Genomic DNA, 16,171 nt, shown 5'->3' with positions numbered 1-16,171 from the left:
TTGAGGAACAGATTGGTTAGTTCCTTGGCAACGATTTCAGAAAATCTTTCTGAGAGATCATAGTCTGATTTGACGTAGAACTTAGTGTCAGAGAGCTGTCTTTCTGCCTCTTTGATGTAATCAGTAGTTTTCTGTATTACTACTGCCGAACCTTTATCAGCTTTTTTAATGATGATTTCACTATTAAATTTGAGCTGTTTTAGTAATTTGTAATCCAGTGTGTTTTGGAGCGGGTGTGAAGTGCCATCAATGGAAGAATCATGGAAAAAATGAGTGAGACGTAATTTTCTGAAAAATTGTTTCAGGTCGGAAAAGGTTTTACTTTTGTCAGTAAATCTAGGGGTGGGGCTAAAAGTGAGTCCCTTGTTAAGAACCTCTAATTCAGATGGATTAAGGTCATGATCGGAACGATTGATAACAAAGTTGTCCTGATAAGATTCACCAGTTTTGTTATCTGAGTTGTTGTTCAAATTCATATTAGAAAGTTTGTTGCACAAACTGTTGTTGTTGAAGTTGAGGTGTTTCAACAACAGCTCTAGGGCCCTTTTGAGGTCCCACGAATTGTTTCCTTGATTGCCCCTGTCGGGGCGGAAGTTCTGTCGTGGTCTGCGTAGTCCACGAGCTCGATCACGTGATGGTTGTCTCGAGCGGCGAAACTTGGGAGATTTGGCCCGTTTCTGGGTCGGGGTCCCTTGCACGTATAGTTTGGCGGCGAAGGGGTCAGATTTGATTGCAGCCTGTTGTAGGCTAACAAATCTGGGGTTGAATTTTTCATGTGTGGACTTGCTCTCTGTCTTTGACTGCTTGACAAGCAGTGTTGATGATGTTTTGAGAGTGTTGATCTGCTTTGGAGATGATTTTATCTTCGAAGAGTTTCACTGAATCGTTGACGGAAATAAGCTGGCGTTCTAAAAGTTCTTTTTGTCTACTCATGAGTGAGGTACAACAAGTCTTCACAGCATTGCTGCACTGTAGGGCGAGATCCATGGGGTACGTGGTTTGTGTAACCGGTGGTATGATGAAGAACTGGTCTGGTACCAGTCCACCTGTGATACAGGCGCCTAAGTATTCTGACTGTACTTGGGTGCGTGCACGTTTGCTGACTGCGTTACGGAGATCTTTGTATGATTGCATAAGATTCGGTGGTAAAGACACTGCTTTGGTCTCAACGCCGGTGTTGGTGGGGATGTTACCGAATGTAATCTGTTTCCTTATTAAAGGATTGCCTCCATCTTGGTCTAGATGGACATCAACTTCTATTTCCATGGTGATGGAAGTGGAGCTCTCGAAATTCGAGAAAGAACACTTTGCAGACATCAGCTACAAGAGAGACAAACCTGTAGCTAATCACTTCAATAGTGATGATCACAGCACCAAAGATGTTAGATATAACATCATAGCACAGCTCAAGGAAAACCCTGAGTCTACTGACACCACAGTTAAGAGGAGAGCACTCGAACTGAGGTGGATATTTGAGCTCAAAACGTTCCACCCGCACGGTCTCAATGACTGAATGGTTGGCTGATTAATTCCCCCTTTGGTCAACTTGCTGTTTTACTTTCTGATAAATCAGCTTGATTCTCAGTCGACAATTCCAGCACACGCCGGTCACACAACAATGCCAAACCTCACAATTACACCAACACATCCACTTACGACCGCCACCTGCGACCTACCTAGGCCACCTTCATTTACCCGGCAATAACACTGGCGACCAAAACATCCATTTTGCCACAAGCATACTTACACCGGCGACCCATCGGTCTATATACACTTTATACAGTTACAAAGCCACCACCGGCAACCACTATTCGCGGGAGCACACGCTAACCGCCAATACCGGCGACTACATTTTACGCTACACCACCGGCGACCCACTAACGGCGTGTCACTATAACACACCACTCATCCGTCATAAACAACCAATGGCAGGCTTATACATCATGGAATAAACGACCTCGCCGGTTTATTCAGGTATTTAAGGACGCACACGCCCCTAAGCAATTAGTCTGATGAGCGCAAGCTGCGCGAAACTAGTTACTATTACTATTGCTACCCATAGCTACATATCTACTGTGAAGCCCCTACCAGTCAGTTTATGTAAGGAATTTTAGTTAAAAACTAGAGTTACTTCCCCTAACATCACAACAAGGCTTATCGATCGATGTCGGATGTCGAGTAGAATATTTTAATAAAAAGAAGATAGAATTTCTTCTTCTTTTTTTTTCCGATTTGGCGAAAAATGGTGATGGCGGATAAATATATATCCCCGACCTAAATGGGTTGAGGTGACAGCATTTCTGAAGCATTTGATGACAGTCAAAGGATGAGAACACACAACCATACAAATGTCAGTAGTTGAGGACCAGACTGAGAGACAGTTTACCCAATCCGGACATCGCGAAGAATAATCATGCTCCCAGAGAAGTATGACGACCTTGACACACACTAATAAGAACCTGTCAATTACGTATGTTTTAATAATATGGAAGATGAACATCACACAAACTCATTTGTCCATTTTATGTTGACATTAGAAACCAACTCATTAATGATTATTTTTTCAAGGATCCTCAATTATATAAATTTTACTTACTACTGAAGACTAAATATACTGTAATAATTAAAAGTATTGTCAGTGTTCATTTTCCATGCTATGAACCGAAGAAAGCATGCACTTACTCAACAACTTGGTGTACTTTAACAGTTACCATGGTTATTGATGTATATTCTATTGTATAAATGTACCCTCAACTACTTTACATACATGTGCTATAGGCCTATGACCTCAGAATTAAGAAACAAAAACTGATTGACTGACAAAGTGTAAACACAATTTTTGTTTTTGTGGTGATAAAATTGATGCATCAACTCAAGTTCTGAGCAGCTGTTGCAAACATCTCAGTACAAGACAAATGACATACCATAACCTTTTATTGAGAGAACAAAAAAACAACTAACCTGCTGGCAACATCTGTTGCAAGGAGAATTCTAACTTCATTTGACTTGAATTTGTTGAGGGCAGAAAGTCTCTGGCGTTGAGGGATCATAGAGTGCAAGACTGCTACTTCAAACCCAACTTCTCCAAATATCATACCCAAGATCTGGGTGTACCTGCAAAAGCAACTTTCAGCTACATATTTCCTGTAACTCATATAACAATGTTTGTTCATCATAGTGTCAAAAAGTGACGAAAAACATTTCCATTCTCATAAGAAATCTGTACTAAAAGCAGAATCCATTGTACCATTCCTCCTACATCATGGGCATGTGGTTATGAATCACTGTCAACTAGTGATGATACCAGGTGTTCACGGAAAGGTGAGAGTATCCAACCCACCAGTTGCACCCATCACAAACACATTCAAAGTCAATTGTTCACATGAAAAACACAGAAACATATATCTAGTACAAGTCAAATTAGGGTATTGTGTTGGACATCATTTTGGTCACTGAGGCATCAGATTTGGAAATGCCCTTCAGTTGTCGACCATATATCTTTTTTAAAGCTTTGCTGAGGCCTTGAGTGTTGCAATCATCATCAAACAATTTTTGAGCAAGAGTCGTATGACATTCTTTGAAATTGTGGTAGAGAGAGCATGCTGGACTGTACCTCCAAAGTTGTGAAATGTAGACAACCAAAGGCTGGAGCTGCTGGAATATTGCTCAACATATAGGGAGAGTTGACTACTGTTTTCCTTTTATGAAATATTGTTTATAAGCAGCTGTTATTATTGGCTGTGACAGTTGACATGACCTCTTCAGCTGTCAGGTATTGAAAAAGATAATGAAAAATGCTTTTTTTCTCTCATGAATTAAAGGAAATAGTCCTGACATTTGCAGTATGTGAGATGTTTATGTTGGTTAATCACTTGGCACAAGGGTACTTACTTGCATGTGCTTGTGAAAATGATGATGGAGCTGTGTGGGTGTTTCTCTGTGTAGGACTGCACGATGTGGACCAGGTAGGCATCCTTCATGTCTGCCGCCATCAACACATACGTCTGAGTCAACTCCTCCACTGTAGCCACACTGAAGAGCAGATTATCTCCATTAAACACAAGGCATAATAACAATAGACACAAGCTCTGAATACCAAGTAGTCTGTCAAACTACCAAACATGTCTCATGTGTTTCGAAGGTTATGGTCGTTCAGGTGAGCTATCATGTCACTGTACCATATATGTCCATTGATAAGCCAATATCATAGATAAGCCGAGGTATTAACTTGTTTCTTGAAATTTGTATCAAAATGTTATGTGCAGTACATTAGCCAGACCTCCAACAGAAATAGAATATCAACAAATCTGTATTGAATTACGCAAGTTAATCCTGTTATTACACCATCGGTAATAAAAAGTGTTCATTGTATATATGGACTCATGTTTGTAATCTACGTAAACTATTTTATTGATTATAATCAAAATTTCAATCAAAATATTTACATTAATTTCGTCAAATGTGTCCCTCCATACTGACTAGTGTCCAAAAGACAGGAACTCATGTGCAAAAAACACACGATCGAACGGTGTTAACAATCCCGATACGTTACTCAAACGAAATGATAATACATGCTGAATATTTTTTTCTTTCTCTTTATTCGTATGTCATCGTTCTTTAGAGAACGACTGTGTAGCTGTAAATGAATAAGTGAAATGGCTGACAACTAAAAATTGATCCTGGATAGGCATCGATTCTTCAAAACATAAAACCATCTCCCACGGACAATAGAGAGTGGTTTGGTAACTCTTTTAACGCTTCGTGAAGGTTATCAATAACATTCTAGTGCTTGAAGCAAACCAAGGCGAAAAGAGAAACGATCGACCGTATTCCACTGCAAGGACCTTCCAACCCAAACCATACATCACAAATACCCAAGGCAGAGGTGAGCAGGACACCATTTTTAGTTTTATGAACAGACAAGTTTAATGGTAGCTTTGTAGATGAAGACTAAAAAGTCTCTTCAGACGAGGTAATCCACCCTTCTAAAGGGACTCAATTTTGGATAAAACGAACAATAAAAAAAAACATAACACGAAAGTAAATGTTCAATTGGGGAAGATAGCAGCCACCAGTCACCTGTCTCTGACTTTGGTTGCACCCTATTGGCCAAAGTGCAATTGGTTCCCCCACCTTGCTAAGGCTCGCCGACGAATGATTCCATCGTCTTCTGCTCTGAGACCTACTAAACCTCACTCACAGTGGCTCCATCCGTCCCTTGCAACGCTCCATCTCTGTGTTTGGCGCATTTGCAGAAGTCCCTTATCACCAAAGGCTACTCCAAGCGTGTAGCAAGACCATAACTGCAGTTCATCGTTCATTTTCCACACGCCTTTACAATCACAAGTGGACAGCCTTCGAGACCTTTTGTCGCACTCATGACTCAACTCCTACCTCAGCAGATCGCTGAGTATTTACATCACCTGAATTCGACCCAGAAGCTGAAGTGACCAACATTAGCCACCTACCTTGCGACTATTATTGCCACCACTTCAGGGGCAAAGGTTTCCATGCTTGCGGAACTACAATAGCTCATCTGTTCATATAAACTTGCAGACCAAGCCTCTCGTTTTCAACCCACTTTGTGGCACCTGAATTTTGCAATATTTGGTTTCAACTGTCAACTGTTACTGTCAACACTGTAAAACCGTTTTCCTGTTGGATCTGGGTGCTGCAGCATGTGTTTGCGAAATTCATGCATTGGATGTCACCAGAGTCCAGTTTGAGAGATCCGAAAGTGGTCAAGCATCCTCGGCTTTTGTTGGGATTTTGTGGCAAAGAATCAACTTCCCGGCCAACCTGTTATATACTATTCCCCCACTTTTGTTGACCTGGGATCTGATGACCATAAAGGCCTCTCCCAGGTGACCAGTTCAAGCACTTCGACTGTATCTGTATGCGTCTTGCCTCCGCAAAAGAAGCTCCGCTCTCAAAACAAACTTTTCATCCCATTGTTGACTGAATCTACCTCAGAAATTTCCTGTACTACCTCTTTTGGCTGCGCTCTTTCATCCTTCTTTCGTATACTTTTGCTGGACTTCCTCCACCTACTCCGTCCCAATCCTCCTAGTGGTCCGTTGGTGTTGGTGCAACATTTGTCTTGCCCCAGTTCACGCAGATAACCTGGTATACACATGTGATCCTAATGTGCTCTACGTTTGTTTATACAGAATAAATCATTGAACATTTACTTTGGTGTTATGGTTTATAGTACCGACAGACAAATGTTTGGTCTCACATAAATAGACAAAGAAATCAGCTATGAGCAGAGAAGAAGCCACAGGAGGATCCATATCCTGTTGATGACAATAAGTCTTGGAAGGATAACCATTTCTGAGTGAGTGAGTATGGTTTTACTCTGCTTTTAGCAATATTCCAGCAATATCACGGCGGGGGACACCAGAAATGGGCTTCACACATTGTACCCATGTCGGGAATCAAACCCGGGTCTTCGGCGTGACGAGCGAACGCTTTAACCATCAGGCTACCCGACCGCCCCCCCCATTTCTGATCATACAAGGAGGCAGAAGAAGGGCAGTGAGTCTGACGAATAGCATGAGCTGCTGCCATAAACAAACCCCGAGCCGTCAATGCATTTTGCAAATGGACCACACACATAGATCCCACGACTCTGGGCACAGGAGTGGTTGACGAGTTTGTGGACTTCTGAGCAGACCAGAAACATGGGGAGGTTTAAGTCTGGCTCTCTGGCGGAGCAGGAACCATGTCCGACTGGGCCAGTAAGGCGCTACCAAAAGAATTTGAATGTTCCCTTTTTGAGGCCAGTTTTGATGGCGAATGCGTCATGATCTAGTATCGAGGATATGAACGTCTGAAGCTGGTTATTGTAACGTGTGGGTGGCCGAAGGACTGGCAAACCGTCTGGAAAACATCCGGCTGTAACTGCCACTCTGATCAGCAGCACCTTCAGCACTCCTGGACATCATCTGCGGTATTTGCAAAAAAAGACTATAACACACGAAGATGCACTTGCCAGAAATATGGTCTCAGTTGCAGTGCTGTGTGCGGGGGATACCATGGTACAAGCTCTACCAAAAAACAGTTACCAAACTTCTCAGGGGATGTCAAACCTGTTGAGACTTTCGAGGTACATGTATATAATGACCCTGCGATGTCAAGCTACAGCATTCACCATGATATTTTTTCCACTGTTCATCACATAATAATGTTCATGAATCCCACAGTCATGTAACAGAATGAGCAGTGGATAAAAAGTTTCAGATTTATATTCAAATATTGGTATTAGGTGGTTATACTGAATTTCCGCAAATGAACTAACTACAAGGGAGATAACTCACTGACTTCTTGTGAAACAAATGGTTTGGGTTCATTCTGAGAGGACCTCATAACTCATACTTGTTTCCAACAAGTATTTACATGAATGAAAACAAAACTTGTTATAGCGTTTTTTGTCATGTTAATAAGTAGATTCAGACAATAACAATCAACATTGATATCTAAACTCACCAAAACATGTCATTTTAGGGATAAATATTTATGAAAATGATGCATCCTTGGGTCTGTTTACCCCATTGCAGAAATTCAAATCACTCAAATATGTCATCAGAGACCAATAGTGTATTGATATTCCATGTCTAGCCATCACATTCTTGGTGGCCATCTTGGAATTCTGGGCCTCAAGGGGGCTTGGGCATCTTCCCGCGGCAAAGGTGTTAACTGACCTTATAAGAAAGTCCAGTTTGCTCCCTTGCCGAGGGGCGGTCGGGTAGCCTAGTGGTTAAAGCGTTCGCTTGTCACAACGAAGACCCGGGTTCGATTCCCGACATGGGTACAATGTGTGAAGCCCATTTCTGGTGTCCCCCGCCATGATATTGCTGGAATACTGCTAAAAGCGGCGTAAAACCATACTCACTCACTCACTCACCTTGCCAAACTAGGCTGTGATTATGGAGTTAGAGTTTGGCTGGGCTAACGAGTCTTTGCATAGTCCAATCAAAACTTGTGTAACAAAATCAACATCCGGTTCGTAAAAAACATGGCGACTACCATGCAGATTTCGCTCAATTGCAGTATATGCCAAACAAGTGTGCCCTCCCATGGCCGTCGACAGATATTTTCAAAGTCGTTTAATGTTTCGAACTGAACAAGCCCAACAAAATCGACTATGATTTGCAACACAGACTGCATGCACTTCGCGAGGTAAGACCCATTAAATTAGATTATAGATCTTGATTTTATCATTATAAGCATATTATAGGTAGGTATATAATTTTCACATTCACAACTATTCTGTATATATATATATATATATATATATATATATATATATATATATATATATAAGTAGTGTTGACTGTGAACAATCGTTTGTTTTTGTAGTGTTTACATATTCACTACGAGTGCTATTTAATGATTGGCGGGCTGTCCTTGTTCATCGTGCGATTGTAACTACAAGTTGTTATTGATTATGCAGAGCATAATTTTTAAGAAGACAGAATGCCAAAAATATACTCACACGCCCAAAGAAACGCGAGTCAAGTATGCAGGATACATGTTATTTATTTTCAACAGTAAGGCCAGATCAATTTAATTGCTAGGATTACAGATTTTTTCGGGTAAAGTGGCTGAATGGAGGAGGGAATGTAAAAAAAAAAAAGGACTTGAGAGAATTTTTTTTCGCAGGTATTACGGATTTCAGGAGGCAGGAATGCTGATAGAAGGAAATATAAAAAAAAAATAAAAAATCCCTCACTTGTGCCACAGAAGCTACAAAAGTATTTCAGTATTACCCACCACGCATGATGCAAGCAATGCACTATAGTCCCTTTATCTAATGACACTCCTTACTGATGACCAGGGTTTACAGGTATCTTTTGGCAGTTTTCCACAAGCAGGTAGACTTCAATAACAAGCTTTTAACTTATTAAAGTTTTATTGTATTTTAAAAATATAAAAACAATGTGAAATACACTGAAATTAAAACAGCACTTGGCTTCAAAACAAATATACATTTGGCACATACAAGTACTTGAAATACTCTGTCCAGTATCACTTTATCGTGTTAAATGATCAGGTAACACTCATGGCTGAAGTGTTATGCTAACATGTGGAATGCACTTAAATTAAATAGCCCTTGACTTCAAACAAAAGAAAACATTTGGCACATACAAGTACTTGAAATACTCTGTCCAGTATCCCTTTATCGTGTTTAATGATCAGGTAACACTCAAGGCTGAAGTGTTATGCTAACATGTGGAATGCACTAAAATTAAATAGCACCACTGTCACATAATTTAGTCCAAAGTCTGCTAAAACTTGCATAGGTGTTGTAAGTTCGACAATATTCCCGTAGGAACCAGCCTTAGATTCTGTTGCATGCACCTCTTGAATAGAAAGTCCATCTCCATCGGTGATTGACGATACGGCTTTCGTCGCCAAATAACCAACTGTGTCATCCAGTGGACTTTCCATGATTCGCTTTGATAAGCACACACTACCCTTCAGAACGCTTACGCTGAAATACTTTGCTGACATTGTCGAAAGACACCAGATAATAAAAGGCATTAAAACACCCAAACTGACACCCCATGTCCTACACATGGTCCCGGCATATTCAATACACGCTGTGCGCATGCGGGAAACACTTGTAATTGAGGTATGCATTCGATTGGCTATGTTCGCGTGGAACGACCAATGGAATTTGCCGACACATTTGCATAAGGAATTTTAGTTAAAAACTAGAGTTACTTCCCCTAACATGTATTCTCTCACAACAAGGCTTATCGATCGATGTCGGATGTCGGGTAGAATATTTTTTAAAAATATGATAGAATTTCGTTGTTTTTTTCCCCCCGATTTGGCGAAAAATTTTGTCGGCGGATCCGTAATCCTAGCAATTAAATTGGTCTCGCCTAAAGACAAGAAATACTAATAGGGCAAGATTGACAAAAATTTGACTGAAGACAGTTTAATGGATTAAAGGCAGATGACATAATTGTTTTATTTCAAATGTTAAGGGCTTACACAGTTTCGGGTCAATACCCAAAATGTCAGTCAATATCTGGTGTGACCACCATTAGCATTGATCACTGCTACACATCTCCTGTACATTGCGTGGATCAGACGATTTGTGAAGGCCCTAGGGATCCTCCTGCCCACATCCAGAGCAGCTGTGCGTAGTTCATCGGCAGTTGTAGGGACTTGGCGCATATTGTGCAGACGCCTTTGAACCTCATCCCACAAGTATTTGATGGGGTTTAGATCAGGGCTGAGGCTGGCCACGGTAGAACACGGATGTTGTGTTGTTGCAGAAAGGCCATGGTAGCTCTGGCAACATGGGGACGAGCGTTGTCCTGCTAGAAAATGTGTTGTTGATGTTGTGCAAAAAATGGAACAACGTGGGGTCTGATCACTTGGTCGATATACCGCTGATCAGTGACGCCGTGTCCCCGACCTTGACCAACATTCAGAAAGCACATGGGTCCAAGTCTCGCATTAAGTCCAATCCCTGCCCATATGGATCCCTTTCCACAATGTTTCTGTCAGCGTACGATCACCTCGACGACGCCAAATTCTGACTCTTCCGTCTGCATTGGAGACACAAAAGCGACGTTCATCACAGAAGATGACACGCCTCCAGCAAGAAAATTGGATCAGAAAAATGAAAAACTATTGTTCAAACTCCTACACCAAGAAAACCCAAAAGAGCCCTTCTCTCAATGCCTAGGAAACATGGGAACAAGTTATTTCTCAGCATTGGGAAAAGTGTCAAATAGGTAAATATTTACACATAACGGTCGTATTCAACAATACTTGAGATAATATATGCATCTGGTTGCAATTTTTGTCCAGAGGACAACATTTGTGAAAGAGAAACAATGTATTGATGGCCAAGGCACATGGTATCAGAACTTAACTATTTGTCGTGGACCATTGTGGAAATTAATATTTGAATGTAGGATTTTTATCTTTTTCAGGAGGAAATGGAAATTTTGGCAGTGCCCTTACCCTCGAACACTTCTCAATGACACGGCATGTCCTTCCATTATTTGTTATTTAACTTTCAGTTTGCTTCTCAATGAAATTCACAATCCACCTTTAATAGCTGAAGATATGTTTACTGAGCATTCTGTGAATGTTTAAATGTACATATTAATTATGATACACTCTACATAATTATATATGATTAATTCTGATTGCAGTTCAATCCACAAGTGTGTCAGGCCCTTACACATCACAGGCAGCATCAGAAAAATCAACCTCAAACATTTTGTTCAGCCCAGAGTAAGTGTATATTAAAGGAAAGGTTTTCAGTCTGGACATACACAACTGAGATGTCTGCTTTATACATTGTTTCAGAACTAATTCATGAAATGAACTAAGCTCATACTTACATAAATTCATATCTAAAAATAATTCCAGACAAATAGGTCCTTTAAATACAAAACGACTTGTGCCACAATCCAAGTATGGTCATATCATACTTATTCTTAGATTTAGAACACTCTAAATATACAAACAGCGTAAACTATTTGCTTTTTTCACAGTTTGAATCTCTCTCCTCTCTCTTTCTCTTTAAAAATGTTATTAATTTGTGCAGCAAACAACAAACAATGGAATATAATATCATAATTTATTTACATTGGCGACAAAGGGGGGCTACCTCGGTTGCTGGTGCTAGTGGGTCGTAAACCCGAGTGATAGGAATAGAGAAAGAGTACCCCTAGGATCGTGGATCCTGGGTTGATAGCTTGTTAGTGGGTCATCAACCCGAGTATTGTTGTGGATTAATCTGGGGTCGTGGATCCCAGTATTAGTATAGATGTACCCTTGGAGGTCGTGAAGCCCCGGGTGCTGGTTAGGGAGAGGTATATGGTATGAGTTGGGGGCTACAGACGCCCAAAGAGAGGTTGTGTAGCAACCGAGTGCCCCCAAGGAATAATATGTAATGACTTATAACAAAGTTTAATAGCATCAGTCCTTGTACACGTGCCGTATAGTCTGTATCACAGCGAGCACTGGGAGGCAGTAGCAGGGGTATGGAATTTATGGCACAATGTCTGTATATCTTCACTTAGCACATAGTGGAGTCCATATACTGTGCTCTACACGGTTGGGTACAACAGACAAACAGAAGAGTCCTGAGATGATTTGGCACTAAGAACAATGGCACACAACTAACGGTCATGATTAAACATGGGATGGGAACGATGCTTCACAACCATCTAAATATATACACAAACTGACATGGTAGACTATGGCACCTCGTCAGGTCGAAGTCGAGCCTATGAATGTCACACAGTACATAGGGAGATCTGGGCTTGGCGCAAGGTAGCTTCGGGGGTTGGGATGTACCGAGTAAAACAGTCAGAGCTCCACCGTCCTAGAGTCTTGATAAGGTGGTCGTCTAGACGAGCTTGAGCTGCCGCCGTGGCCGTGCCGATCCGTAAAGAGTGTCCTGAATACCCACTGGAACTAAAACCGGCGCGACACAATATAATGCTGAGCCATCTCAGAAAGGTATTCCTGGTAATGGCTGTAAAGGAGCTGTCCACGAAGAGGGGGTCGGTGCCCCACTCTGTCGTCTGATCCATACGAGTTGTGTCAGGCGGCGAAAGGGGCACACCAGGTTCTTCGTAGCGAACAATGAAATATGTACGCCTTGACGAAAGGGGTCAGTCTTAGACACTTTGAGTCATAAAATGCACCTGGCACGATTTGAATCGAATGTAAAAATCCAAAGAAGGCAATGGTGCACATAGTCTCCATATTCAAGTCATTATAAGGTCCTAGCACACCCTGTCTTAGGAGAGTGACGATCCGACAGAGAATGTCATACGTAATGGGAAGCCTCTTACTCTTGACGGGAGATTGTAACTTCTTGTATCCTCTCATCAAAGTTTGGATACGGGCGAAGCACCGGAGGCTATGGAATCAAACACAGTATGTAATCCGGCTTGCAAGTAAGTATACCTAATACCCGCCAGGTATGTTTTCACTGTTGTATAGGCGAGCTTAAGGACCCCGAAACAGTGGGCCAGAAAGTACTGGAGATACGTCTCTTGCACTGGGGGCAGAGTGTCGGCTTCCATTGGAAACAGGTACACACGGATCATGAACTTGATGTAGCACTGCACCCCTGTGGCGTAAGTGTGTCTGGTGCGAGGGGTAATGGCAGCGGACCACAGGGTATTCAAATCCAGATGACTTGTGAACTGTGAGGGCATGGTGTGGCATTCTTCTCTGCTGATGGCGCTAGACTTCGGAATTTCTTGAGCTGCAAACGAGAGAGCGCATCAGCAATGTTGTTATGAACGCCAGGGATATGTATTGCGATGACGACAAAGTTACATTAAGCAGCAGTCCAGGTTAGTGTTTTCATTAAAGACATAATCTTAATACATTTGGATCTGCCTTTCCTAATGACATGAACTGTTGATATATTGTCACAGCGAAAGAGCACGCGCTTTTGTGACCATCTATGTCCCCACAAGATGGCTGCCACAACAATGGGGTATAATTCCAGGAAGGCAAGGCTGTGTTCCAAGCTCAATCCACTTAACAGTTTTGGAGGCCATTTGTCGGCAAACCAGGATCCTTGGAAATAACCACCAAAGCCTACAGTAGCGGCCCCATCCGTGTATAGTTCCATGTCACAGTTAGAGGTGGCAGTACAGTCATGGAAGAATGACACTCCATTCCAATCTTTCAGGAAGGTGGCCCACATGTGTAGGTCTTGGCGGCATGCATGGGATAAGTACACATGATGATGGAGTTTCTACACTGTCTTAGAAAGGTCGATCAGGTAGGATAAGAAGGAACGGCCAGGGATAATGACTCTCCATGCATAATTTAGATGCCCCACTAGTGACAGCAGTTCCCGTTTTGTACACTTTTTCCGTCGAGAAAACTCGTCGACCATTGCTGAAATTCTGGACAGCTTGTCTCGTGGTAGCTTAGCAGTCATTGAAAGCGAGTCGAGGACGATTCCCAGATATTCGTTGACTGGAACGGGACCTTCTGACTTATGTTCAGCTAATGGTATTTGGAGTAGCCTAAAGAGTTCGCATAAAGTGTTCATGGTTTTCTGGGCATCAGCAGTTGGCGCATCGATGGTGAGGAAGTTGTCAAGGAGGTGGAGAATATGTTTGACGTCATAATTGTTATGCAGAATCCAGCATACTGCTTCTGAGAGGGAGTCGAAAAGTTTTGGGCTTGATCTGCATCCGAATGCCAAACGTGTATAGAAATAGAACTCTTCTTCCCACTTGAAACCAAAGAACGGCCAGAACTTGGGTGCAATGGGTACCTGTTTAAAGACGTCGGAAATGTCAACCTTGCACATCAAGGCCCCCGGTCCTTCTTCCAGAATAAGAGATATAGCGTTGTCAATAGTCACATAGGACAGGGAGCACAAGTCTTTGTCAATAAGTCCATTTACACTCTGGATGTCTGGCTTGTCCTATGGGGCTGATAGGTCCAAAATTAGTCTTTTCTTTCGGCTGAACTTGCCTTCGGCTAAACCTAGGGGACTGACTCGGTAGATGGGGTAAGGCGACTTGGTGAAAGGTCCGATCACGTATCCCCTTGCCACTTCTGACTGGACCAGTTTTGTGATGGTAGAAGGCTCTCGTCGGGCACTCAGGTTGTTGGGACACTCGACAGTTGTAGTAGGCAAAGGAGCGATTAGAGGGTCAAAGCCCAGTGTAAGTCCAATGATTAGGTAGTTGGAGAAAATTTGGTCTGGATGAGATGAAAGTTCACATTTTAGATGAGTCACATTGATTGGTGTTAGGTTAACGGGTCTACATGATAGTAGCCCGTCTGGAGTCGGTCATGTCTTATGCTTCCTCTCCCTGCAAGTCTGTTTCCCGTGGCTTGTGTCTTTACAGAGAACACACACGTGTTCGAAGTAGCAAGTTTGTCGCTGGCAGCCCTGGTCATTAAAATTGTTGCACACTTCTCTGCCGTTGATGCGCACTATGGGTCGACCTCTGGCGTCGACTTTGCCTTGACGGTAGCTTGTTGAGGTCCTGTCGAACTGCCTGCTTGGACGTCTGATCCTTGGGTCCATGAGATTGGGGCATCCCTCGGAAGTGTGGGTTATGCTCTGGCATGATTGACAGGACCTGGCCCTCTGTCCTGTGGAACACATTGTATATATCCTTTTGTCCACCATGTCCCACCTAATAGGCGTTTCTTTTTCTGCATATGCTGCTACACGTGCGGCAAACAGTTTATGGTAATCATAATGATTTGTCTTGCCGGGAAAGAGTTTCGCCAGTCCTACTACGGTCTGTTCGTGGTCGTCCAACTGTGCACGTAGTTCATGGTTGTTTTCGCAGTACAGGTTCTTGTAAGCAGTGAATGCGATGATGAAGTCGGGTAGTGACAAGGACCTTCCTGGCTTGGTATCTTCATGTCCCTCTGCTTCACGTTCGCTGATGTCGAGATCTTGTTGTAGTAATAATACCAAGTTGACGTATTTACCTTGTTTGATTTTTGTCTTGAGGTGGGCTGGAATGGTGTTGATCGGTGGCAGGGAGTCAGAAGGGACGGCCTGTGGCATCTGGAGGGTTGTTGGCTGATGTGTTGCTGTAGAATCCCCTTTCAACGAGTAGATAAGTGCTTTCAGTTCACGCACTTCATGGCGGAGAGACTTGTCATTCGCCATGTTGTTTATATCCGGGCATGTCGGAAAGCACGGGGGAGATGTCGTTACTGACCGGAATGTGTGTTCTAGCTGCTTGGGCTAATTCGTTGACAGAAGGTTGTAATCTGCTAGCTGCACTCGTTGATGGCTGGTGATGAAGGTTATCGTGTTGAGCCTCGTGTGTCGTATCATGGTTGTCACTGGTCACTTCGACTAATCTGCCGCTTGACACATTCTCGTTGTAAAGCTGGAGGAGGAATTTGCGAGTCCACGAGGTAGGCACTTTCATTCCCAGCTGTGATAGTCAGTTTCTCAGGTCGGCCGCAGTCAAATACGGGGGGGGGTTGCCCGGCTAGGTCGACTGGAGCAAGGTGTGAGATCCCCATCTTGTTCGTTGTGATCTGGGGTCAAAGTTGAGCCGCTGACACTTTTGCCTTTACGAGGTCATCTAGACGAAAGGGGTTGTTTCCGTCTGCATGCAGACATGTTGGCCCAGAGTAGGACAATAGGCAACACGACATGGTAATAGATGTCAAA

General features: G+C 42.7%; 1 protein-coding gene across 1 annotated transcript in view; it reads right to left on the bottom strand.

The window, feature by feature from the left end:
* LOC139478200 (probable ATP-dependent RNA helicase DDX49) overlaps positions 1-16,171 on the bottom strand; it is a 127,476-nt gene that overhangs the window by 37,781 nt on the left and 73,524 nt on the right. The window contains exons 6-7 of the mRNA XM_071260581.1: positions 3,892-4,032; positions 2,962-3,114 (exon numbers count right to left, since the gene is read on the bottom strand). Coding sequence (XP_071116682.1) covers positions 2,962-3,114; positions 3,892-4,032 — 294 coding nt within the window. The remainder of the gene's footprint in view (positions 1-2,961; positions 3,115-3,891; positions 4,033-16,171) is intronic.

Source organism: Haliotis cracherodii, unplaced genomic scaffold (assembly GCF_022045235.1).
Source record: "Haliotis cracherodii isolate W230 unplaced genomic scaffold, xgHalCrac1.p SCAF_1, whole genome shotgun sequence".
Lineage (NCBI taxonomy): Eukaryota > Metazoa > Mollusca > Gastropoda > Lepetellida > Haliotidae > Haliotis > Haliotis cracherodii.
This window is presented reverse-complemented; position numbering and strand designations above follow the sequence as displayed.